Genomic DNA, 27,849 nt, shown 5'->3' with positions numbered 1-27,849 from the left:
TGGAGGTACAAAATCAAGAGGCAGAATGCAAGGTCACTTACAGGCATGAGTCAAAACCAGGCAGAAAATAGTCCCGCCGTCCAACATCAGCAGACGAGAGGAAAGCTCTCACGACTCTTAATAACGGCAATAACATCATCATCCTTCTGGCAGACAAAGGTAGATGCACTGTTTTATTAAACCAGACAGACAATCATGAGAAAGTTATGACATATAGTGACATGAATACTTATGAGCCCCTGAAACGAGATCCAGGCAGTAGTTACAAGAAAAAGGTGATAGATTGTCTGAAGCTGTTAGAACAGGACAATGCTACTGACAGAATTTTGTACCATAGTTTATACCCAGGGGAAGCTAAACCACCTAGATTGTATGCTTTATTTAAGATACATAAACGGGATGTGCCATTACGGCCTATTGTTTGTATGACTGACTTAGTGACCTATAACATCTCTAAGTCAAGTCAATTTTATTTGTATAGCCTAATATCACAAATTACAAATCTCTAAGTTTCTTGAATCTATTCTTAACCCGTTGGTAAGCAGTAATGAACATCACATTCAGAACGCTGGATTCTGTGGATAAGGTGGGGGACATGGACAGGGATGAAACAATGGTCTCTTATGATGTTAAGTCTCTCTTCACATGTGTTCCTGTTGATGAAGCAGTGGAGCTAGTCCATATGAAATTACAAAACGACCCCACCCACAGTAATAGGACCACTCTTAACACTGACCAAATGTGTCAGCTCCTGAAACTGTGTCTTCAGTCCACATACTTCACATACAGGGGGCAGTACTATAGCCAGAAGCATGAGTGTGCTATGGGTTCCCCAGTTTCATCTGTAGTGGCCAACTTGTATATGGAGGAAGTGGAAAAGAGGGCTCTGATGTACGATTCAGGGACACCACCTAGCCATTGGTTCAGATTTATGGATGACACCTGGGTTAGAATTAAATCTCAGGATGTACCACATTTCACCGACCACTTTAACTCTGTGGACAACCACATCAAGTTCACCAGGGAGGATGTGAAAAATTACAGATTTCCTTCTTCAATTGAAATTGCAATTGGTGAGGAGGCACATTTTATTGTTGATGTTTACCGTAAACCAACACAAACTGATCAGTACTTAAGGTTTGACACTAGGAGTCATCAGGACGCTGCACCACCGAGTTGACAACGTCCTCACCGACACAGCGACGGGGGAAGAGGAGAAATCCCAGGCCCTAGTTAAGTGTGGTTATCCTAACTGGATATTTGTCAAAGCCAGAAAGGTGCCCAAACTGTGCACCAGCAGACCGAAGAGAGGGAAAGGACAACAGCTGCCTAAACGTAAACCAGTGGTGATTCCGTATGTGGCGGGAGTGTTGGAACAGTTGAGATGCGCATTTTCCAAACATTGCATCTCAGTTGCTTTCAAACCCCAAAACACACTGCTCCAGAAATTGGTCCACCCCAAGGATCGGGTCCCCCGGCACAAACAGAGCAGTAGTGTACACTGTTAAGTGCCAGGAGGATTACCGTGACTTGTACATCAGGAAAATCAAACAGACACAGGCCAAGAGGATGGCACAACACAGGAGAGCTAACATGTCAGGCCAGGACTCTGCAGTCTACACCCATCTACAGGCCAGTGGCCACTCTTTCAAGGATGAGGATGTGCACATCCTTAGTAGGGAGGAACACTGGTTTGAATGGGAAGTCAAAGAGGCCATCTATGTTAAGAGGGAATGACCATCCTTGAACCGGGGGGGGGGGCCGAACTAGGGGGCGGAGAGGTGATGGGCATATGTGCGGTGCAGAGGGCCTGTAGGTTGGTGTGTTACGAGTTTTGGAGGGAATCATTGACAGCAGATGACTGATGAGTAGACAAGAGGGTGTGGAGGTAAGGTTCCAGCTGAGTCCATGACAAGATTATCAAACTAGCTAAAGGAATTAAAAGCAAGCCTGTCAAGCACGTAGAAAGATAAACGCTAGGAAAATGAACTTTAACCTAGGCACTAATAATCACAGAGGCATAAAACATCAAGGCAGCTTTTTGACTTTTATGCTTCAAAAATGTGCAATAAAAACATATTGGTGGTAAATGACAGGAAAGTAGTATATTGTCCCAGACTGTTTGTGTGCGTGCATGTGTAAGCATGTGTTTGAGTGCAAATCAACGTTTTTTTTCTGATATGTTCACAAGACGGCAGAGTCCAGCATCATAGTGTGGCAGCTCTTTCAAGTGGTATGTGGGGAGATGAAGAAAGATCACAAAATGAACCCAAAGTTGACCATAATTGCACACTTACCAACAACTAAAAATCTATTTGAAAGAATTACCTGACAGGTGGGAGGGGGGGCTTGTTTCTGATGTCAACACACCTCTTCAAAGCATGCCTTGCCACTCATACTGCCGTAAAGGTCACGTAGACACAATAACAGAGTCTCGACTCACGTTTCATCTGAAGCTTTTGATAAAGTGCAGCACCTAAGTATGACAAAAAGGACAGAAATCCAAATCTGAACACTAAGTTTAAAGTAGAATTGTTCAGCCCTGATTTAAAACACCACCTTTAGAAGCTGCATTGACTGGATCTTTGCTATCAAAGACCAATTTTGCAGTCTGCAATGATTGCCATGTAGTTCTAATAACTTACACAACACAAGAAGCTGCAAGTTGAAGGAGGGCATTCGTGCCGAAGCCACAGGATGAGAATCAGAATCAGAATCAGGAACACTTTATTTGTCATTTCATTTCAGGCACTTGCGCACATGAAATGAAACAAAACATCGTTTCCCCCAGTCTACAGCAGTACAACACAAAGACAAAAACATGTATCCAAAAACTGCAAGAACACATATCCAAGCTATACACTAGGCCCATAAATCTAAACTAAAAAACAAAACAGAATCAAAAAAATCACTGTCCAGGAGAACGAACGCCAGCCAGGATGACTGTCGGAACTGCCGGTCTGCATGGGCTAGCAGTTAGCTTAGCCTTTCCGCTTCTGCGCCCTGTCAGACCCCCCTCAGTGTTTCCTCTTCGGTCACAGCTCCAGGCAGGGACGTGGTCCTTGGCCCACACGATTCAGCAGACCAAGCTCCCTCAGCCGATCCAACGCTAGCTCTCCCAGCCAGACACCTTCGACACACCTCCTCGCACTCCACACGACGACACTAAAAACACAGTCAAGGCTAGGCAAGGCCACCGGCAGACCGCCCTCGGTGTTATCGTAACTGCTGGTCTGCATGGGCTAGCAGTTAGCTTAGCCTGCCCCCCTTCCACGTCCTGTCAGACCACTCGGTGTTACCTCTTCGGGCACAGCTCCAGGCAGGGCCGTGGTCCCTGGGCTCACAGGATGCAGCAGACCAAGCTCTCCCAGCCGATCCAGCACCAGCTCTCCCAGCCATCAAACGAAGACAAACGTAGACACAGACTTGGACAAAGACAATGCATGGACGGTACTGGGTGAGGCTGCCGCAAACGTGAATTCACGCCGCCATCTTCCCACACCGGTACTGGGCGAGGCCACTGCAAATGTAAATTTCGCAATCTTCCCACACCGGAAGCAGATGTCAAGTCAAGTCAATTTTATCTGTATAGCCCAATATCACAAATTACAAATTTGCCTTAAGGGGCTTCACAGTAGCACAACATCCTGTCCTTAGACCCTCGCATCAGATAAGGAACAACTCCCTAAAAAAAAGAAAAGAAAAGAAAACTATGGCCTGAGGATTTAGAGAAGGAGGCCTCCTCTAGCAGCTGCTTATTTAACTGTGCTCAGGGATTACAGTTTGTGCCCAGACTGAAAACATTTTTATACACACCCACCCCTTGATACCCCCGCCCCTCCACCAAAAAGGGTCACAATTCTAAAAGCATAACCTTCAGAAGTCAGAAATAGTCCCAGGGCAGAGTCAAAGAAGCTTAAACAGTAAAAGGTAGATAAATCAGGGAAATTAGGGATAGTGGAAACTGTAACTGGGTAGCCCGTTTGTTATTATTGAAGACCGTCACACAAGCTACGTCAATATGAAGACCTTTATCGCCACCTGCCGCACACTGAGCGAATTGTGATTCAACTGGGACCACAGCACCTACAGAAAAACGGCATCTACTGGATAAGAAAAACGTCTTATGATGACTAATTCCAGTTCAGTAGGTACTTCTAAAACAGTCCAGTGCTGCCAGAGGATTTATGTTGCATTTTAGCGGCACAGTAGTTCAGTGGTTAGCACTGTTGCCTCACAGCAAGAAGGTCCTGGGTTCGAACCCCAGGCCGTCCCAGGTTCTTTCTATGTGGAGTTTGCATGTTCTCCCCATGTCTGCGAGGGTTTCCTCCGGGTGCTCCAGTTTCCTCCCACTATCAAAAAGACATGCATGTTAGGGTTAATACTCCTGTCTGTGCCCCTGACCAAGGCAATGGAAAGAAGAACTGGAGTTGGTCCCTGGGCACTGCAGCTGCCCACTGCTCCTATACAATAGGATGGGTTAAATGCAGAGAACAAACTCATTGTAAGAATACAATGTCGAATAAAGTGGCTTTCATTCATTAGTTTGTTTCAACTAGACGTCAATGTCATTTCACCCCTCATAATGGATACAGAGCACATATATGTCATCAACACAGGGAGGTAAATTCAATGCAGAGCCATTTCTGCAAATAGACACTTGTGTTAGCATTTCGGAGAGAAGCTGAGCAGTTGTCACCCCTTCATGTAACAGAGGACATGTATACAACACAGACAATGCCTTTGAGCATTATTGTTGGTGCATCAGCAAATATCCCAGGTCTTCGTTGCAGCTATAGTGTTGTAATAGTTTCTGAAGCTTGTCAGCGTGGGAGGATGACCAACACAAGGTTACGGGACACAAGCCCCAGGGGCCCAAGGTGGGGCTTCTTTCTGAGCCTTCTTCTGAAGTCGCTGTTATTAACTTTTCAATCATCGCCACAGAGTTGAAGGACTCAGTCACTGGTGTCGAAACAAATCAAGACAAGTCAAATTTATTTGTACAGCCTTAAATCGCAATTTTTTCCCGGAAGGCTTTACAACTTACATTGCATTCTGTGCGATGTGTGACACATGCAACAACAGCTTGCTGACACTCTTTTTTTAGGCTATGTATTTCTTAATATCAAAGGAAGCTTTAACTGATCTCATATGTGTGGTTGGGAGATGTATTTATTAATGTGTTGTTGGCTTTAATTAAGTATACCAGAGGAGAGGTGGTATGGAGGGGGGGGGCTTTTGACTTTTATGTGATCGTGTCTATGGGCTCATTGTCTCGCAATCCGTCCATGCTCGTCATGTTAGCAATTAAAGACAATTTGGGGTTTTTTTTTGTATCATTCCATGTTGATGCCACTAGATGTCACGCAACCTCTATCACGTCCCAGCTTACTTTAGCGTGGCCCGCCGATAGTAAGTCATCAAAGGAGAACGTGTCCTCCTCTCGCTCAACGCCGCTGGTTTTATTGACATAAAATGTGTGTATCCGCGACTTTTGCACCGACTAACAGTCCACCAGACCCGTTAAACGGAGACCCACTGGTGCGCTGAGAGTCGACGCTGAGGCGACACCGCCGCGGCAGTGGGTTTTCCTCTCACGACTGGAGACCAACAGCACACGATCTGATCTTGATATGCGTGCGTCATCGGAACCCCGACAGCGGCGATGCCCGCTGTTCTGTCCGCCTGCCAGATGCAGCGGAGCGGCCACACGCCGCAGTGTCCCTCGGCTCTAACGCAGACCTTCGACCTGTCAATCAAATCAGCGCGTTTCGACCGACGGCTCATCCCAAATGACCTCTGGGTGGAGAAGATCCTCCAATAGGAGCAGGCTGGGAGTGCTGTACAACATGCCCATTCGTGCGGTTTGTCTACTGGCGTTGACATAATAAAAAAAAATAATACAGAGTTGGACAGCTCGTCTTATCATTAGCGAGCGATGCCGGGGATAACAAAGTACAATTTGGTGGATGATTTGCATGATTTGAGGATCCCCATGCACAACGACGAGGTGTTCAAACATGGGATCTGCTTCGAGGCAAAGGTAGGAGGTTTCTGCAACAGATACTTGGATCAGGCACTCTTGTACACATGTCCTACGGGTAGAAATTGATTTCAAACTGATATGATATGATATGATATGATATGATATGATATGATATGATATGATATGATATGATATGATATGATATGATATGATATGATATGCGGACCGACGTATCTACTTATCCATGCACGTTACAATATGATGGGTAAAATGTCTCCTGGGGGCTTTTCATCATTAATACTGAAGGTTAGATTAACTGTAACGAATGTTACAGCACTCATTATGTTAGATGGGATGTAGCCTGCATTCCCTCATATTACTTGTTTATTTTATTTAATGTTGTCTTTCCTCTTGTTCCTGTGTTAAAGTACATTGGCAGTCTGGAGGTGGGTCGTCCGGGCAGTCGAATGGAGATAGTTGCTGCAATGAGGAGAATAAGGGTAAGACACTTAAATCAGTGACTTCCCTTTAACAGTCGATAAACCTGATCCACAGATCTGTTGTTTATCTGAAAAGTATAAACAGGTATTATCGCTGGTCAAATTCAGTTAATGTTGTGTTTGATTGGAATACGTTTATGCAAATGCTTCATGTTAAATTCATTTAAGATTCTCTCTCTCCTTCTCTCTCTCTCTCTCTCTCTCTCTCTCTCAAACAAATTACAACTCACTGTCTACAACTTTCTGCCTTCGGCAGGATGCAGTGGTCAATAAAACCACTTTAGGATTTATACATCTGCTTTTACGCCAATGGCGCAATATATCACGCGGCATTATATTAGATGTCATAAAAGTAAAAACCAAGATTCCTCCACACTCCACCTCCTGATGAAAGATCCTCTGAAGACACTGAGGAGCCTTGTTGTTTGGTTATGGGGCTGTCTCTGACGGCGTTAGAGTATGAGGTGCCAAACCGGACAAAAGCCGAGTAAAACCTGCGTGAGGAAACGGATGTACACGAGAGGTTCTGGAGGATTGTTACGGTGCGTGACAGCGAGTTACCGCGCGAGAGGGGTTGAAGGACCATTTGGTGAACGACGGAAGCTGAGTTACTAGGTGAGAGGGACCGAGTGTTTGCGGGATCTTCTCCTGGGTCGCCACCTTGCCGTGGTGGAGAAGCCTGCGTGTACCAATGATCCCAAGAGCTACGCCGTCCGGAGCTTGGCTCCTGGTAGGGTCACCCAAGGCGGACAGGTCAAGGGGGAGGTTCCAGATTAGCGGGATCCAACAAAGACCTCAACGGCGGAACTGGCGGAAGATGTCTCCAGGTCACAACGGCGGTGAAGGCGGATGAAGGCTGCAACAGAGGGTCGTCCCCAATCATCTTGGATCTCCATGCCATTGGACTCTAGCCACCCTCTGCCAAGGACCGCGTGGTGGCTGTGGGTGCATCAGCCGCCCCACATAAAAACTGTCACGCACAGGCGTCCTCTCATTATGCGGCTCCAGGATCGGCATCTATGCCCACCTGAGGACCCAGAGGGACCCAGGGGAACCCAGAGCAAGGACGGTCATACTCGACCATCGATGATGATGATGATGATGATGATGATGATGATGATGATGATGATGATGATGATGATGACGATGATTGTGTGCGGGAGAGAGAACGTTACTGTGTGAGAGGCTGAGTTCCACCACGCGAGAGGGATTGATCAAGGTGCGCGAGAGAGTACGAGTTACCGCGCGGCAGAGGCCACTTTTTCCAAAGTGACTTACACATTCAATGATTAATGATTAGTACAAATACATTCTCGTGTATCTCATACACACACATTATACACAAAGGACAAGCCTCTTCAGAAATGTGGTAGACATGTGTTCTGTTTATTTCTAATGAAGCAGAGACTGATGAATAAACACCCCGTTCTGAGGTTCTAACTACCCAAATATGCTCTGAGTGAACCAAGGCGCAGTGGGAATTACTGCAAGTAGGCCTGCAAACATCAGCGTTAAATAAGTGATATTAACGAGCAGCACTGTTGCCCCAGGAAGCTCTGGGCTAGATTCTCTAATTTGGCCTTTCTGGATGGAGTTTGCAGACCAAATCTGCAATGTTTTCATTGTGTTCCCCCTTCGCGCTGTAACTCGGTTTCTCTCATGCATTAAATGGCAATTCAACCTATCTCGTGCAGTAATCCGTCCTTCCTCGCGCGTGTATCCCCGTTTCCTCTCACAGGTTTCACTCGACTTTTGTCCGATTTTGCACCTCATATCAGAGAGTAAGTAGTACAGCAGAGAGAGTACTGTGTGCATGTGTCGTCAGCTGGAGAGAGACAGCTGTTACATCTAATCAGTCCACGCAAGCTAGCTAAGGAAACACTTAATCACAGTCCTTCTGGTACATTACTCTTTATACTGTTAGTCAAGTTATCTGTTGTCGTTTGGTATGATGCTGCACCAGCCTGCACTCGCCACATAACCACTTGTGAGGAGCATAGAAAAACATCATATTATTACAATTGCACACATTACAATTGTTATTTATGTATCTATTTATTCATTTATTTTTCAATTCACTCGTTTTAAAGGAAATCCTGTTCATTAATCTAACATATCTTAAAGCACTTTTTGCCCATGACAGGCAACTGCCTCACATCTTGACATTGTCTTCCAGGGCAATCCGTGGCTCTTTTTTTTTGCCATTTGTGCTTAAATTCTTTTTTTTAAATATATATTTTTTATTGCTGAAAAACAAACAAACAACAAACAATATTGGGAATACAGGTCACCATTTTTCATGTTTCCTTTTCCCACCCACCCTTCCACCCCAACCCCTGCATCTCAACAAAAGCACACAATACAAAGAAGAAGAAAAAAAATATATATATATATATATACGTATATCATTTGTGCTTAAATTCTGCTGTAATAATCTGTGTTATGTAAAAGAAATTGAATTTGCAACCCTCTCCTCATTCTGGAAAATGTACGCTGTCAGCAAAACATTTTTTTTTTTGGCAAGTCAGCCAGCATGCCAATGTCTCAGTTTTTAGTAAGCACCATGGTTACAAGTCTATGGATGAGGGACATTTCTGATATGCACACCTCCCAACATCAAACAGCTTAAAGCAGTTTCGGCGACACAGCATGGGGACCGGGTTTATCTCGATACATAGGGTGTGATTTTGCTTGGGGGCAGCATTATTGCGGTAGTGTGGCTGCTGATGGTCTTGGAAGTACAGCAGATGCACACGTGCTGTGCTCTACAGCCCTCTGCCAGAGGTGGGCGCTATAGGCGGATAAGCCTTGTTGTCCCCTGGAGATTGTTTACACCTGGCGTTAGAACGCCTCTCGGGTGAGCCAATCACAAGCGGACAGCTCGAGCTACGTCAGTTCACACCTGGCGTTCGAACGCATCTCCGCCCGCGTCTCGAGGGACTTCTTGTGATCCCCGTTCTATATGCAAATAAACACGTACGTCACTGTGGTGGGGGGGGGTATGTTTTAGCACGAGAGAGAGGGTGAAGTATCAATAAAGTAACGGGAAAAAAAGCACGAGAGAGAGGGTGGCTCTCCAGGGGAGCAGCGCGCCAGCCCGTGCGAGTGAACGAATAAAAGACAATTAAATAAAGCCTTTGTTAATCAGCTAAAACCGTGTTCGCCTTCATCCGAAACCCTCACCGTGGCACAATCACATAAATAAACAAGTAAACACGCGCACAAATGCGAGAGAGGAGTTGAAGCAGCAGGCGTTTAACAAAACGCTCGCTCGGTCGACCCTCACTTTATTACACCTTCAATATTAGCATGACGTGATTCACATCTGTAAGTTATTACCGTCAAATTATGTTGATACACAAAATTTGAACCATCCCATATCCTAACTGCACGTCTTTTCTTTTTATTTCCATGCCACTTTGTTGTGAAGCACAACAGGTTTTTTAAAAAATGCTATAAATGTTACTATTCTGGTGGTGATGATGATGATGATGATGATGATGATGATGATGATGATGATGATGATGATGATGATGATGATGGTGTCGCTCTATCTGTCTGAAAGCCTTCAGACCCCTGACCCGATTGCATTTAAGAAAACTCTATTGTGGGTAGCTCCACATTATAAAAAATGGCATGGACACAGCAAATGCATGTCGTGCCAGGTAGAAACAAATCTGATGAGTCAAGTCAAGTCAATCTGATTTGTATAGCCCTTTATTCCTTTATGAGGAAAATGAACTGAGTGAATTAGGAGCATCAGACTCCGATTGTTTGCCTTCTTTAATTTTGTGCTCAAAATACACAGACAAAGTTGGAAACTCATTCTTAAAACTCGTTATGTGGGAAAATGTAAATGTCTGAACATTAGTCAAGTCAATTTTATCAATATAGCCTTTTATCACAAATTACAAATTTGCCTCAGTGGGCTTTACAGCAATAAAACATCCTGTCCTTAGACCCTTGCATTGTCTAAGGAACAGCTCCCTATAAAAAGAAGAGAAGAAAAAAACCTTTAACAGGGAGAAAAAATAGGAAGAAACCTCAGGGAGAGCAACAGAAGAGGGATCGCCACCAAGCCCAATGATGAGGTGATGCTTGCAATGCCAAAGATGGATAAGGAATAACACGAGCTCAAAAGAAATGTTCTATTGCTGGGGGAACATATACCTGTTCTACCTGTAGGATCCTTTCTGCTTTACTTTGATATATCAGAGTGAAAAAGACAACCCGGTTACTTAGTATTTGCACAAAAATGAAAGGATAGATCATTTCCGAGACTCATCATATTTCTTTTATTCCCTTCATTTTTCTCAGTAAAAGTTTAACAACGTTTACTGAGAAAAAGGAAGGAAGTTGATATTGCGGAATGGTGTCTCACCATTTAATCTTCTTTTTTTTCCCCCTTAGATTTCAGAGACTTTTTCTTCGGCATCTTGGAGTGCATTACAGTTTCAGTCTCTTGCATTAATCGCGGAGAGGGGTTTAAGTGTCCTGCACATGTCGGTGTCATTCTTGGAAGTTTGCCTTTGAAAACATGAACAGCTCAGTGATACGGAGACAAACAGCTTCATTCAGCTGGTGGATGTCTACTCCATCTCTGATCCCCCCATGACCAGAAGATAGCTGAAAATATCTCCCTATCACAATGCCAGATCCTGTTTTTGGTCTGATAAACCAGCTGTCTGTCTGTCTCTCTCTCTCTCTCTCTCTCTCTCTCTCTCTCTCTCTCTCTCTCTCTCTCTCTCTCTCTCTCTCTCTCTCTCTCTCTCTCTCTCTCTCTCTCTCTCTCTCTCTCTCTCTCTCTCTCTCTCTCTCTCTCTCTCTCTCTCTCAGTAGGGCTTTGTTGAAATGTATCAATACAACCTTAATTGATGTTTGTATGCTTCTTTTATTTGGTATTAATTCAAATCTCAATTTGAATGTGTTTCTCCATCCACAGTATGAATTCAAGTTGAAGAACATTAAGAAGAAGAAGGTCAACATCGTTGTATCTACTGATTGCATCAGAGTGATTTTGCGTAAAAAGAAAAAGGTCAGTTTTGAAAGAAAATTTGATTTTAGTCCACCTCAATATTTTTCTTTTGCAAACATTTTTTTAATCCATGTTTTCCTGCCCGTGATAGAGGAAACAGTGGTCATGGGATGATGGTGCAATCCTGGTGACGCAGGATCCCATCTACAGGTAGCTCTTCTACTAATATTGCTAACAATGCCAATGCCAGTGAAACTGAAGTTAAACCACCAAACACATTGAAATCAACCCATTGATTTGATCTGTCATATTGTCTTATATTTAGGATATTCTACGTCTCACACGATGCCCAAGACTTGAAGATCTTCAGTTACATAGCAAGAGATGGACAGAGTAACATTTTCCGCTGCAATGTGTTCAAGTCTAAGAGGAAGGTAAAACGAATTCGTCTCACAACCTCCAGATGTCAGTTTGAAACGCAAACACATGTAAACCATTGCAAGACACCAACTAAATCTCCTGTACAGTTCCAGTGCTGTATATTCTTTACACCGCTTGTGACAGCACATTACACCCAGTGTCACAATGATGAATTGTACCATTGGACCCACACGCAACCAATTAGTTTGAGAGATGGTCCTCATCATTTGTTTTATGGACTGACTGTCATGGAAAAATGCTTGTGGAAAATGAAAGGCATGCAATTTGCCCCATATCTGCATATCAAGCAGAGCCAATTTTCTGCCTTGACAAAGACAGTGCAACAGTGAGGTTTGCTCCCATCTCTTCACCATGGATACCACACACACAATGGCTTGGTGAAGCGGAATACTAATTATTCTGGCAGGGAGAGAAAAGAAGAGGGATATTTTGCTCTGTACCTAATGACATTTTCACCACCGTTTACACCCACCACCTTGCCAGGGGCAGAGACAGTGGTGCCTCAGAGCCTCCTTCCAGACACGAGAGGCTTATCTTGTGATTCCAGACCTCGCATGTGTCTGAGTAGGAGGAGAGGGGCCAGCCAATATAGAAGATTTGATTTATTTCTGTCATGGCTTCCTGTGGTCCAGTAGTACTTTCATGTCTACTCCTTGCATCTTCAGGGATCCTTGTGTGGCGGCCTAGTGCGCTCCTTAACTGCTGCATCAAGGCAGCTATGCAAAGGCTTGCACTTAAACTCGTTTTTATGTTCCCTTACAGGCCACATGAAACAAGGTTCCTAATTAAGGGGCATTAACACAGATTAAAAAGTTGTATGTGGCGAATGACATGTCAGCATCGCATTAATATTGCGAAGTACATTACTTAGGGAAAAAATCCTGCGGGGGTTTTAGATAAAGCACGTTTGCGTCCCTAAACTGTTTTCGACTTGGCATTTAATAGCACCATAACCAACTGCCTTCTTGCTGGCTTGCCTTCAGCAGGGTCCAGAGTCAACCACACACAATCTGTCAGCCGTCTCTCTGTGAAATAAAACACAATTTATCATCTCTATTATTGGACCAGGAAATCGGCCGCATCCATCCCTCTTCTCCCTCCATGTTCAGGTCAGGAGTGTCTGTGCTTTCAGTGGGCCGCTGGACCAACAATATTTAATCTCTGTAATAAACTATTTGACTGGCACTTACCAAACAAGGGCCACACATTAATTTCACGGGCAATAAATGTAGCCCGTGGAATTAGATACCACACAGGACACAATTACTTCCGGGGTTCTTGTAGCTTTAATTTTATTGTTTGAACCTTCGAATGCAGATCGTTTTACTTAGCGCATAAATTCCTGTGTCTTTCGAGCAAACAGCTCATAAATGTTCACAGATGTGGCAAGTTTAACAGAAAAGATTTTAAAAGGAAAATAATAAATACAAAGTACAAAATACGGTGCAAAATACGGCAGTGGACTATGTATGTTAAACAGGGTTTAACAAAGACATGTGGAACTTCCTGAAGATTGTGCAACTTCTCACTCTGTCACCTTGTCATGCATGCAATGGTGAACAGTGGTCGACGGCTCGCGCCCAAAATCACCGAACATCAACTCCAGTAGCGTTACGGAGTCAGAGCACCGTCACACCGCAATCTCCGGGTGGTTCACACAAGAAAAAGAAAAAGTACCCAAGATGCACTTGGATAACTTGCACGGAGTTACAATAAAAGTCCGCAACACTGCCACTTACTGGTCAAAACATGCAATGACAACCAAAACTATAAAAATACACTCACAATCTGCTTCACAATTTAAATACATCAAATGACATTTTACAAGAGTTGACAGTGTAACGATTACATATATTAACAGTTAAACTATACTAAATTTAAGTGGAAAATCATTTAACATATTTAACAGATTTACCACCCGGCTACATAAAGACAAAATAAATAACGTCAGACTTGACCAAATAAATTCCAAACCCGAATTTTAAGCGCATGTTATCAAACTCTGATCTTGAATAGAGGAGATTGCGGTCGTTTGGTCAGCGATTTAAAACTTGCTTTTAGTTTGGATTCGGATCCAGGTCGTTATCGGGCTTTCTTGTGCTGAGGACTTCCGGCGCGGGTCGCGCCCTCTATTGCTTCCTTTGCTGTGAAAATCTGCCGGGGGCGCATTCAGCGGTGGTACTTCCTGGTGTTTAAACGCAGCAGCGCTGTAGCATTAGCCCTCGTTGTCTTAAGACCGAATTGGGCAGAGACCTGCGAGTCCACCGAGCAAGGACACTGACGGGTAATTCCCTTTTTTACTATTCTCTCTCCTTGCCTGCCTCACCCACCATGTACTGCAAAGACATCCCTGTCACTCGCCGTTATCGAAAAACCTCTATTCACTCAGGAAAGCCTCCTCTACTCATTCCTCCTTCACTTTTGGCTTATGGAATTGCCCATTGGCTGTAAATAAAACAGAATTTATCCAAGTACTTGCTCCGAAGCCTGGATACGTCCAGAAAACACTTGTCACACCGGCCGCACTCTGTTCACTCCCCCCCCACCCCCACCCCGTGGAGGCGGTGCGGGTGTCATCATTTCCAAAGACTGGAAATTCACTAAGCTTCCTCCACTAAGCAACAACTCCTCCTTTGAATACCATGCAATCATGTTTACTGCTCCTATTAAGCTATTAGTGGCTGTCACCCACCAGTTGACAACTGGGGGAACTTTGTAGTCGAACTAGACATGTTACTCTCAGCCATTCTTGATGATGACACATGACTGATTGTCATGGGAGATATGAATATCCTCTCCGAAAAAACCCAAGCGACTGACTTCCTGTCTCTTCTGTCCTCCTTTGACTCAGGCAGGTCCCCACCTCTGCCACACACAAAGCGGGCAGTACTCTTGATCTGATCTTGACTTGGAACTGCTCCACATCAAATCTGACTGTCACCCCCCTACATTTGTCAGACCACTTCTTTACGGCCTCCTTACTGGAACATCCTCACATTCCTCCACAAAGGGTCTCCTTCCGCTGAAACTTCCGGTCCCTTACACCGACCCAGTTCTCCAATGAGGTCTTGGCTTCCATGCCTTCTCATAATGCATTTTCTTCACTCCCTGTCAACGAGGCTACAGACACACTCTGTTCCCCACTAGCCTCCTCTCTTAACAATCTCTGCCCTCTAGTCTAGCATCCAAACCTGCTCGTAATACCCCCCCCCCCCCAGTCTGTGGCTCACTGAGGTCATCAGAGAGCAAAGGGCGGAACTCAGAGCACCGGAGAGAAAATGGCGTAAAACCAGAGTGTCCATTGACCTTGGTGACTATCAGTGTCTCCTCGCGTCATTCTCCTTCAGCTTAAAAACAGCTAAGACCACTTACTATCAGAACAAGATCTGTGGCGCCACTGATGCTCGAAAAATGTTTTTTGCTCTTAACTCACTCCTCAATCCGCCTCCTCCTCCGACCTCCACTCTGTTCACTCCTGACATGTTTGCCTTGTACTTAATTGATAAGGTTTTTGCCATCAGTAGCTCGTTTTCTGAGCCTGACCAACTCTATCTGCTGCTGCCAGCTACCAGTGCCTCACTCACCACATTCTCCCTCCTGACTGGGGAGGAAGTCTCCAAGCTTCTGCTGGACTCCCATCCCACTACCTGTTCGCCGGACCCAATACCATCCAACCTCCTACAGACCATTTCCCCCACACTTAACCCCACACTCACACACATCATCAACTCCTCGCTGGCAATGGGTGTACTCCCCACCGCATTTAAGCAAGCTCGGGTCACCCCGCTGCTCACAAAACCTACACTCAACCCAGCCCAGGTTGAAAACTACAGACCGGTTTCACTCCTACCCTTTCTTTCAAAAATACTTGAGCACACGGTCTTTAACCAAGTCTCTGAATTTCTTTCTGAGAACAATCTGTATGAGCTGAATCAGTCTGGCTTTAAGAGGAGTCACGTTACTAAGACTGCACTCCTGTTGGTAATAGAATCACTGCATTTGGCTAGAGCTGCTGGTCAGTCCTCAGGTCAGATCAGTCAGCTGCCTTTGACACAGTTAACCACCAAATCCTCCTCTCCACACTCACTGAGCTTGGTATCTCAGGATCTGCCCTCTGCTGGTTCAAGTCCTACCTCTCGGAGAGATCTTTTACAGTATATTGGAGTGGAGAAGTGTCCGCATGGCTCATCCATAGGGGTACCTCAAGTGTCAGTGCTCAGTCCTCTCCTCTTCTCAATGTACACCTCATCACTTGGTGCAATCATCCGCTCCCATGGTTTCTCATACCATTGCTATGCTGACGATACCCAGGTCTTCCTACCATTTCCGCCAGATGACCTCACAGTCTCGGCTTGGATATTGTCATGCCTTCCTGATACCTCTGCATGGATGAAAGAATACCACCTTCAGCTTAACCTATCTAAGACTAAGTTCCTTGTCATACCAGCCAGCCCATCCGTATAACAACAGATCACTATCCAGCTTGGATCAACCCAACTCATGCCCACAAAGTCTGCCCGAAACCTGGGTGTCATGATTTCTAGTCTGCCATCTTTTCTAGTCTATCGACCACTCAAAGCGCTTTACAATGTATGCCTCACATTCACCCATTCACTGATGACGGACGCTGCCACGCAATGCGCCAACCTACTCATCAGAGTCTTGCTCAAGCACATTTCGATACGCTCTCTGGAGGAGCCAGGGATCGAACCAGCGACCTTCCGATTACTAGATAACCTGCTCTACCTCCTGAGCCATGCCGCCCCTCATTATCAAAAATCTTAATTATGTTGATATCGATCTGTAAAAATGTATGGGTGTTTTTAGTCATGGGGGTTCATGGCTTTCATTCAAGCCTTTATCTCTGTTTGACCCAAAGAGGTCAAACTGATATTCCCTCTGTTACCTAATACACAGTATTGAATCCCGAGCCTCAGTCTGACAACACTGTCTTTCTGTGTTTTATATGCCTGATGGGTTTTAATGACACAAAGTTAAAATCCAGTCTTTTATTGGTTAATGTGTTTGGGGACCCTAAAATCCCTAAAATAATCTTCCAGAATTTCATATCCACTGTTTTCCAGAGGGCTATCACACAGCAAAACATCAACGTTGTCAAGCAAAAGATGATGATTTACAGAACAATATACAAGACTTTTCAGAATTAAAGGCTAATTAATTTTCTCTTAAATAAAGCACAATTCAACCCAAATCTACATCATGCATCCTCATAATCAAGAATATCCTCATAAGTTTAGCCCAGTTGTGTGATTACTGAAGTGAATAACATAAGATAAATGCAAAGGTTAAATATAGATTTAACTTTTGCATTTATTTGCATTCATATGTATATATTTTGCATTTACATAAAGACATTTTCTGAGAATGCCAATTATTGATTGGCCATTGGTATAAATCTGAGAAATGTGAAAGGTATGTGACAGACATACCTGAGGCTGTGCAACACCCCCTTTTTTCAATTTGAATTCATGAAAAACAAAATGACCTATGTGCAAGTTTCAGAGCAGTGCACTCAAACACCTGCCGGGCCCCCTTTTTTCACTCCCATTACCAGTGAAATTACCCGTCTCTGAAAAAGACCAATCTGTCTCTCTGACAGCAACATCTATGTGGAGTGGGTGGGTTCTTTTGCAGTGTCATTATCAGTAAGAGTAGCCATTGAATATTATATTTGTAAATCTATTACGACATCGTCTGTCTTGCCTGCTTGCACCTTAATGTGGAAGAGAGATCCCTTCTCGTACGATCTCCCTGAGGTTTCGCCCATATTTTACCTGAAAAGGTTTCTTTTTTTCTCTCTCTAGTTTGTCTAGGGTCTAAGGATAGAGGCTGTTGTGTGTTGTTTATTACCATCTTATTATTATTGTTATTGTTATTATTATTTTATGTAATGACTAACTGCGGTTCAGGGCTGTGCAAATAGACTTGTCTTGACTTGATGGTCTAGGCCAAAAAATGCTGAGCTACTGCACTGTCAATATCTGTGTTCTCCACCTTTACTCTACTTTTCTCCCCCCATCCCTCCATTGCTGTCCTTCCTCCCCCGTCTTTGCACCCCTCCCTTTGTCTGCCCGATTCACCGAATCTATTACCCATGTTTTTTTTTCCGCTCACTGTTCTACACACACACTCACACACACACACACACACACATACACACACACACACACTCACACATATGAATACACGCTCCCTGCACCCATCCACCTTCCTGCCGCTTGACATCTTTGATACTTTTCCTCCTTCTCCCCTGCCTGCATCTTTCCATTGCCGTCCTCCCGTTGGCATTCTCTTCACCCATCCCCCCTCCTGATCACCCCAAACCTCCTTCCCCCTCCTCTCTCCCTCTCTCTCTTCCCCTCCTCCAGTCTCAGGCGATGCGGATAGTGCGGACGGTGGGTCAGGCGTTTGACGTTTGTCACCAGCTGACCCTGCAGCAAAACCCTGAGCATCAGGAGGATGGAGAGGAGCACGCAGAGGACTCTGAGGCAGTGCCAGGTGCATAGATACACGTCCACAGTTTCACTCCCCCTCCCCTCGCCTCCCTCACATCTTCTCTCTCGCTCTCTCTCTTTGACTCACTCACACACACGCACACACATGCACTCACACACATAATCACTCACACATGCTCAAACACACACAGGAACCAAGTCCTTTTTCTTCTTCTCGCAGACAGATAAATACAAACTCTGCCGCTGTTCTCTCTCTTCCTCTCTCTTTCTCTTTCACAGCATAAGCGCCTGCTGTATCAGTGACACATTGGTCTGCACCTGTGAGAGAATCAGTTATTACCCTCCGCCACTTGTTTGCAACACCATGCCACTCTTCTGCGGCAAACAGGTTTTGGGTGTGTCACCCAAGCGGCGGATGAACGTCGGTGTGTGGGCTTGTGCCAGTTCTGCGCCTGCAGCTGGCTCTGCCTTCGCAAATGCTACAGCCTGTATTTCTTATGGTGGCAAGGGTACAAGAAAGTGCTCCTGAATACAGGCCCCGAGGTCTTCATTTACACCTCTTCCTCCTCTCTCTCGCTCTCTCTCTTGCTCTCTCTCTCTCCTGCCTTATACTCTTTGTCTGCCTTGTCTCCACAGCTAAGAGACAGTGTGCGATGTCGGAGGAGACAGACTTTGAAGCCACTACTGAGGAGAGCCTCGACGGTGTCTCTTTGTCGAACATGGAAAGGAGCAAAAGGGATGAAGCCATTGCAGACAATGGAAAGGTAGCCTGTGCAGTATGTTGAGCAAGCTTCAAAAGTCCTCCCGGCTCTTGTTTGTCTGTCACATTCACTGGAGTCCATCACAGTCATCGAGTTTATCCAAACAAAAAGTCAGGATGTCTGCAGTGTTACGCCCCTGTGCTGCAGGCACGTGAGAGATAGCTGGTGCTTTTGCAGAAATATAGTGTTGAATATTCACCAAAAAGTTCCCGACTGTAAATAAATTGCCGTGGGTTCTCAAATTTCAAAGAAGCACGTGATGAAAGCCCAAATTTATGAGGGGGTCACGTGATCAGTCGATGCCACTTTGCAAAGAAATATTTCATGGAGTTGTTGAATATTGATGGGATCGTATGGTTTATTGATGATAACACAGCAAAGTTCCCGAGTGTTGCTCTATTACATACCCTTAATGCTGTCAACAACAAGCTGTCTGCTTTCTGTTCTCTCAGATTATCTCCTGACCCAGTCTCTCTGGTGCTCCCTGGCTTTGCTGCAGTTAGGACAGTTTGGGTGTTGCATTGAAGTTTTATAGAGCTGAGACTGATTTGATATCACCAGATGTTTGCTTGTAAACAAGAACATTTGGGGATCATTTCATCATATTTGCATATTCCCACATATTTATGTTTTTTTTCCTCTTAAAAGCACACCCGTGTAGTTTATCTATGAGAGGAAGAGAAGAGAGAGAGAGAGAAAGATTTGATGTCGGCGATGATTTTTCCCTCTCATGTTTAATTTTAAGGTCAACTAAAATTCAGCATCATTTATACTACATAAATAAAGCTAAACCTTCTTGTCATTTAACGGCAAGCAAGTAAATGCAAATTGGTCAGCCAGGCCTCGTAAGACCGAATCCCAGTTCTCCGCTGTGTGACGCAGGCTCCTCTGCCCACTCTAAAACAATAGTGGGAGCCATAATTACTGTAAGGCCGAACCATCTGATCACAAACTGTTTAGTTCAAGGCCCACGCCTAATCATAGACTCCATTGATTAAGTCCCCTCTCAAGGGCCCTTGCCTCCTGCACATAGCTATGTCCAATCCTTGGTACTAGACTGAATCAGGCTGCCTTTTAGTCCAAAGTACACAGGGGATGAGCATGTGCAGCAAACCCATGCCGCTACCAGGGTCACACAGCAGAGAGACACAGACGACGATGGTGTTTGAGGGCTCAACAGCTAGTTTATTAAGAATAAAGAATAAAAACAGTAGAGTTGAACCAAGCTAGGTGAAAACAGAAAGACGTCTGCAGTCTCTAGGTAATAAAGCCGTCTTCCCACGTGCAGTGCAGGAAGGTGGCGGCATGAACACACGTTTGCAGCGGCCTCATCCAGTACCATCCATGCAGTGTCTTTGTTTACATCTGCTACTAAGTTATCCTCATTCGATGGCTGGGAGAGCTGGTGCTGGATCAACTGGGAGAGCTTGGTCTGTGGCGCCCTGTGGGCCCAGAGACCACGGCCCTGCCTGGAGCTGTGCCCAAAGAGGACGCACCGAGGGCGGTCTGACAGGATGTGGAAGCAGGGCAGGCTAAGCTAACTGCTAGCCCATGCAGACCAGCAGTTCCGATAACACCGAGGGCGGTCTGGCGGTGGCCTCACCTGGCGTTGACTGTGTTTTTGGTGTTGTCATGTGGAGTGCAGGGAGTTGTGTCAAGGGTATCTGGCTGGGAGAGCTGGCATTGGATCGGCTGGGAGACATGTTGGACATACATGTATGTTGTGGACATGTTGGATATATATGTTCTTGTAGTTTGGATATGAGTTTTTGTCATTGTGTTGCACTGCTGTGGGCTGGGGGAAACGATATTTCGTTTCATTTCATGCACTTGCGTATGAAATGAAACGACAACTAAATGTTCCTGATTCCTGATAAAGGAGGAAGCTGCTCTCTCCCTGTCCCTGGTAACTCTACGATGGGTTTGCGGATGTGGTTTGAGTGGAGCTGAATGATGCTGAAAAAAATCAACATGATTTTGGGTTTTTTGTTTTGTTTTGTTTTGTTTTTTTGTTTTTTGTTTTTTTTTGCAATATGTGTTGTAATCTTAAAGCTCAAATTTGGGGTTTTTCTTCATTAATAAACAGTTTTATCTATCTGGACGATGGAGTCGGGTTACATAATACTAACCGTTTGAAGACACTCTCCATGTACCACTGTTGAAATTTGGACAGGGTAGGATGAACGTTGGTGCAGCGGCAAAATAGGACCCTGCTCAAATAGGAAAAGGGATTGAAACATGATGGCGATGTGGCAATGCTTCTGTTGGATAGATTATCAGTTCTACAATCAATGTTATAGCAGAACAGTGTTCCCACATGGTTTCATGTAGTTTGTTATTGCCTGTGTTAGCTAGGGTCCAAGGAGGCTATTTTTGGCAATGTTGGGAACTGTTTACTCCTGAGCTGATGATGCTGAAAGCAACAGAGGCAGCTAAGCCTTGTCTGTAGGCCTAACTGCCAGAGGTAGGGACAGATCGGCGAAACCACAGATTTCAGCTTTAATGAGTAAAAAGGATTTAAATAATTTCACCAGATATATGCAGCTTTCAATGTTGAAAGTGCCATCTGCAAAGAATTTATCACTCTAGCAATGTTTAAGGGGAATTTAGAGGGGAAATAAGGCAGGTGTCCAAAAAGTCATTAAATCAGACTAAATTATATTATTTCTCAGATGTGCTAGAATATTTTTCTTCAGAGTTGTGGGAAAAAAAGTGAACCTTGCTACGTCTCATTCTCTATCAAGCAATAAGAGCTTTGGCCTAATATGGCTGATGCAGCCAATTTGCATTACACTGAGTCCTTTGCAAAATTCTGAAACACTATGTTATTTAGCCCTAGTCTCGATTAGTGAAGTTGACCCGAGACAGGTGCGACCATACCTATGCCACCATAGCTTGCACACATGCACATATATTATGAAAAATACGTCTAGCCCCCACGGAACTAATTGTAATCATGTTTTATGGTATTATGTTTTAAACGTGAATCTGTCAAACTATCCTGCATTTATCGGATATAGCATTTTGCAGTAGCTCATGGATTTGCTGTTAACCCTGGCCCTAGGTATCCAAAGACCCACCCTCACTGCTGAACTCCCCCATCCTTGGTGCCTCAGTGTCGGTTCAGTTGGCCGCAGACCCCTCCTGCTCTGCAGAGCACCAGGTTCAGCTCCTCCACAGACAGCTGCAGCAACAGGAGCAGCAGGCCCAGGCTGCCTCAGCACAGGTACACAGCTTGTTGTTGCTGTTGCCATTTTGCAGGACTTTTGTCATTTCAGCGATACTTTAATAGTTTCAATGTATCTTCTTTTCATGTTTGCGCATTGTGATTACATCCCTGATGGTACATTAGCTAGTATGCATGTAATAGCTGCAGCGTAGCCAGTACAGTAGGCCTGTGTTGGGGGAATTTATTTTAATACATTTTATTTGTTAACGAAAGCAGTGACTTCCAGAACTGTACAGAGTGGAAGAAAGGAGTTTATTGTAAATGAATGAACAGCTGTATGAAATCCAAAGTTAAAATGGACTGCTGTGAATCAAAATAAAAAAAAAACAGGATTTAATGAGTATGCCAATTTAATGAGTATCTGGAAGCCTCAATCAAAATCATGAAATCGTTATCATAATGTTAACCCTGTGACATTAAGATTCCCTGATTGAGGGCGTCCGGGTAGTGTAGTGGTCTGTTCTGTTGCCTACCAACATGGGGATCGCTGGTTCGATCCCTGTGTCGCTTCCGGCTTGGTCAGGCATCCCTACAGACACAATTAGCTGTGTCTGTGGATGTGGAAGCCGGATGTGGGTATGTGTCCTAGTCGCTGCATTAGCACCTCCTCCGGTCAGTTGGGGCAACTGTTCAGGGGGGAGGGGGAACTGGGGGGGAATACCGTGATCCTCCCATGTGCTACGTCCCCCTGGCGAAACTCCTCACTGTCAGGTGAAAAGAAGCGGCTGGTGACTCCACATGTATCAGAGGAGGCATGTGGTAGTCTGCAGCCCTCCCCGGATCGGCAGAGGGGGTGGAGCAGCGACTGGGACAGCTTGGAAGAGTGGGGTAATTGGCCAAGTACAATTGGGGGGGGATTTTGGGGGAAAAAAATACACTGATTGAAAATATGCAGGTGACACTGTTTTGCTTGCCACAGAAATTTCAGTAATGCTGCACACATTAATAAAATATAAAACCATAAACACTAGCAAAATATGAAAATGGGGGGTGGGGGGGCACTGATGTCAGCTGCCGCAGACATAAACGTGAGACGCCCTTTTCCCATGTTGAGTTAGCGACGAGGTTTAGATGTGAAATCTGGCGAGAGCAGAGCCTGTACAGAGGGACGCAAACGTACCAGCAAACTAAACAAGTGTACAGTTCTCTCATCGGTGCAGAAGGCACATGCCGTTATGAAATACGCCTGTGCCTTGATTCAAGGCCGTTGGAGATGAAACACTGCTTTGCTGAATTTTTGAGTATATCCTCTGCTCCCCTCAGGCCAGTTTGACTGGGGGAGGAGGATGGGGGGGGGGGTGTTCCACAAACTCCCTGCACTGGTTTCTGAGTCTGACTCGTCTGCCCTGAACTCAGGAGAAAACCAAATGTTAAACGTCACTGTAAGACAGAAGAAATATTCCATGAAGCTAATGACCCCCCAACCCCCAGAGGGCACTCTGTGTTCTGTAAAGAGCGTTCTTCCTCTAACAGCATACAGCACTTCTGAGTTAATGTGTGAGCCAAGAGACACAGTAGCAGGGTGAGAAGAAAAGAAACTCAAGTTTGGGCTGCTGTGTCTGTCCGACACATTCTCACCTGAACTCGTTTTTCTATACCGGTGTGTGTGTGTGTGTGTGTGTGTGTGTGTGTGTGTGTGTGTGTGTGTGTGTGTGTATGTATGTGTGTGTGTGCGCGCGCATACGCCATACATCCATCCCTCCGTGTGTGTTTTCGCTCTGCAGGTACATGTGCTTCAGGACCAGCTGTCAGTAGAAGTGAGTGCGCGGACGGAGGCGCAGGCCAGAGTCCAGAGGCTCCTTCAGCAAAACACAGACCTGCTTCAGCACATCTCCCTGCTGGTGAAACAGATCCAGGAACTGGAGCTCAAAGCCGTCGGGCAGCTGAACCCTAGTAAGTGACGCTCCACCGTCAGCATCCACCTTTGCTTTTTTTTTTTTTTTTTGTCACAGAACATTTGTTTGTCTGTCAGCCTTCTTTGAATTGTTCTCTCTTCCCTTCTGTGGTCTTGCACTCATTCTTTGAATCCCCCCCCCCCAATTGTATCCTGCCGGTTACCCCACTCTTCCGATACATGTGGCGTCGCCAGCCACTTCTTTTCACCTGACAGTGAGGAGTTTCACCCGGGGGACGTAGCACTTGAGAGGATCACGCTATTCCCCCTAGTCACCCCCCCCCCGAACAGGCGCCCCGACCGACCAGAGGAGGCGCTAGTGCAGTGACCAGGACACATACCCACATCCGGCTTCCCACCCACATACACGGTCAATTATGTCTGTAGGGATGCCCAACCAAGCCGGAGGTAACACAGGGATTCAAACTGGTGATCCCTGTGTTGGTAGGCAATGGAATAGACCGCCACACTACCCGGACACCCTATGTGCTCATTCTTTTTACCCCCTTTCTTTTTTTTTATCTCTTTTTAGATACCAACCACCTCATGAACCTACCATCTAACTCATGAGTGCCATACTTAGCTTGCTGCCACTCCAACCCCGCCCTGGAGAAGCGGCTGATGATGAGTTGAGATGAGATGGTCTCACCTTTAGCTTTACCATATGTGTATTTTATGGAAGGGGGGGTCACAACCCCACAACCCCTCCAAAATTGTTTGTGAGTGATACGCTGCTGTAAGGTGTTAAAAATTTTGCAATTTCTTGGTTTTAATTAACATTATAACACGAAAATCGTCAAAGTGTATTTTTTCTGCACCCCGACTACTATTCGCTCTCTCAGCCTCTCTGTCGTATTCCATCGCTTGGTATTTATTGCCCATGCGGTTTCATTTGAGATAGGATGTCACATAAAAGCCACAGACAGAGATGCAAGTGGGACGTGCTCTTTCACCTTTAACCTGTTCAAACAAAGTAATGTGCTGACAACAAGTTCCCCAAGTGTTTCTGACGTGCCCACCTCCATCTCTGACTCGTTGGTCAGCTCAGAAGACTTCAGAATGATTCAGCGGCGCTAACTTTAGCTCTGCTGAATCAGCACAAAAGCATCCGTCTTACAATGTTAATGTTAATCGTCTGGTCAGGATATAATGTAAATAATATGCAACGTCAGCTACTCACCTGAAAATGTACAGTCAGTGCTAGTCTTACCTTGAACTACGAGCTCAATGCTAGGCTTACCTTGAACTACAAGCTCAGTGCTAGGCTTACCTTGAACTACAAACTCAATGCTAGGCTTACCTTGAACTCCAAGCTCAATGCTAGGCTTACCTTGAACTACAAACTCAATGCTAGGCTTACCTTGAACTACAAGCTCAATGCTAGGCTTACCTTGAACTGCAAACTCAATGCTAGGCTTACCTTGAACTACAAACTCAATGCTAGGCTTACCTTGAACTACAAGCTCAATGCTAGGCTTACCTTGAACTACAAACTCGATGCTAGGCTTACCTTGAACTACAAGCTCAGTGATAGGCTTACCTTGAACTACAAGCTCAATGCTAGGCTTACCTTGAACTACAAGCTCAATGTTAGGCTTACCTTGAACTACAAACTCAAGACGATGATCCCGTGTCGTTCTGCTCATGACAAAGCTACACAACAGCTGTGCTTTGCATCCAAGACACTATGTGTCCTTGCATTCCTCATTGCCTTTTCCCTCCATTCTCCCTACATTACCCATCTGACTCGTGGCCTGCCGTTATTCATCATACGGCGGCCTCTCGGAGGATTCATTCCCATCTCTCCTCGCTGCATGTAGCCAGTGCCTGTGTGCTGTCGTGCAGTCATGAATTATTGACATTACAGCAGGTCAGCGGACACGTCACCCTGCTCCCTCTAATCTCATCTTGCACACTCACACACACACACACACAGACACACACCTCTTTCGCTCTCATAACCTTGTCCTCATGAGCTTACAGCCCTGTATTTGTTTCTGCTCCTCCAACTGCTAATCTTGTCCATCTTTGTTCTTTCTTTCTTTCCTGTGTCTTTATTTTTGTGTCTCACTGTTTCTCTCTTTCTATCCTTCTGTATGTCTCTTTCTGTATTTCTTCCTCTCTTTCTGTTTCTTTCTTTGTTCTGTGTGTGTTTCTTTCATTCGTTCGGTCTTTTTCTTTGTTTTGTCTTCCTTTCATTGTGTCTCACATCTGTGTCTGTTCGTTTCTGCCTATCCTCCTGTATTTCTCTTTCTTCCTTTCTTTCTTTCTCTCCTTTTCCCTTTATCTTTCTTTTTCTTTCTTCTGTCTTTCTTGCTTTCTCATCTGTCTTTCTTGCCTTCTGTGTCTCTGTTGAGTCTGTCTCTCCTTCTGTATGTCTGTCTTTCTTTGTGTTTCTTTCTGTCTGACTTCTGTATGTGTGTCTGTCTGTCTTTCTTTCTGTCTTAAGCTGTTTTATCCTAAATAACTCTCATTCGTTCTCTCTCTCTCTCCATCCCCATTCCTGCTGCTGCCCTGTCTTCAGTGGGCTCTCAGGACAGTCTTCTGGAGATCACCTTCCGTGCCAAGCCCCTCGGTGTGCTCCACGACCCCCTCTCCCCTTCCTCCTCCTCCTCTTCTGCCATCTTGCCCACTCAGCTCCAACCCCAGATGAGTACTAGCCCCTTGGTCTCCTGTCTCCCTGGGCCCTGTTCTCCTGCGACCACAGGCCCAGACAGCAGCCCTTTACAGCCTGGCAGCAGTGGGGTCCGGCTAGAGTGCTTCCGCTTCTCATTCAGGGGTCCGGAGAGCTGGGATCATGGCCAGGACCCCGGTGAGCCCCCCAATGATGGAGGCCCAGATGAAAGCTCGTCGCTTGGGGAGCAGCTCCTGGGGGCTCTGGAGCTGCTCCGGTTTCGGGAGTCAGGGATCGGTTCCGAATACGAATCGAACACCGATGAGAGCGATGACCGGGACAGCTGGGGACAGGGCGAGGGAGCGGGCGCAGAGGGTGCCGCTCGCCTCTTTAATGTGCTGAACACAGAGAGCCCTGCAGACTGTTTAGGGGATGAGATGGCTGTATAGTGGTCCCTTCCAGCCGCCACCCTTTAAACAAAGCAAGGACTGCTCTCCCCCTCCCTCCTCTGAATGTCCCTGCAGTCCATTTCCATTGAAGTTGCTATGACATGATGTGTGTGTGTGTGTGTGTGTGTGTGTGTGTGTGTGTGTGTGTGTGTGTGTGTGTGTGTGTGTGTGTGTGATTGACTGTGTGTGTACATTAGACAGGTTGGATTTTCTGTGTTGAGAGTGTAGTTTTTTGCTGATTTGGTGCCATTCCCACTTGCTGGGCTTGTTACACTGTGGTTGTGTCTGTTTTTATGGATTAGTGATACACACCCCGCATGGACAGTCATCACTGTTTCATAATGAAGGACTGTGAAATTTAAAAAGAAAAAAAATCCTCCCTTGCCAAATCTGTATGAATGTGCTTACACACATTTCTTGTGCTTGGGGTGTGAAAATTTAAACCTTGCTGTGCTTGCTATGACACTTGACTTAATCTGCAGTTATAAATGGGTTGAAAAAATGAGCATGCGTTTTCTCACAAT

The 27,849-nt window shown here is 45.3% G+C and overlaps 1 protein-coding gene across 1 annotated transcript; it reads left to right on the top strand.

Moving 5' to 3' along the window:
- Positions 1-5,938: 5,938 nt before the first annotated feature.
- LOC130124208 (carboxyl-terminal PDZ ligand of neuronal nitric oxide synthase protein-like) lies at positions 5,939-27,325 on the top strand. The gene is made up of 10 exons (XM_056293660.1): positions 5,939-6,043; positions 6,415-6,486; positions 11,429-11,521; positions 11,613-11,671; positions 11,787-11,895; positions 18,292-18,421; positions 19,015-19,142; positions 22,204-22,365; positions 24,093-24,261; positions 26,787-27,325. The coding sequence occupies exons 1-10, from the start codon at positions 5,939-5,941 to the stop codon at positions 27,323-27,325; spliced, it is 1,566 nt and encodes a 521-aa protein (XP_056149635.1).
- Positions 27,326-27,849: the final 524 nt, after the last annotated feature.

The sequence above is a fragment of the Lampris incognitus genome, chromosome 14 (assembly GCF_029633865.1).
Source record: "Lampris incognitus isolate fLamInc1 chromosome 14, fLamInc1.hap2, whole genome shotgun sequence".
In the NCBI taxonomy this organism is placed as follows: domain Eukaryota; kingdom Metazoa; phylum Chordata; class Actinopteri; order Lampriformes; family Lampridae; genus Lampris; species Lampris incognitus.
This window is presented reverse-complemented; position numbering and strand designations above follow the sequence as displayed.

What these genes read in the sequence shown, in the direction of transcription:
- LOC130124208 (XM_056293660.1), top strand. Translation starts at nt 5,939, where the DNA reads ATGCCGGGGATAACAAAGTACAATTTGGTGGATGATTTGCATGATTTG. An exon ending in GGATCTGCTTCGAGGCAAAG is followed by an intron (nt 6,044 to 6,414) that starts GTAGGAGGTTTC and finishes CCTGTGTTAAAG; the next exon opens with TACATTGGCAGTCTGGAGGT. An exon ending in CTGCAATGAGGAGAATAAGG is followed by an intron (nt 6,487 to 11,428) that starts GTAAGACACTTA and finishes CTCCATCCACAG; the next exon opens with TATGAATTCAAGTTGAAGAA.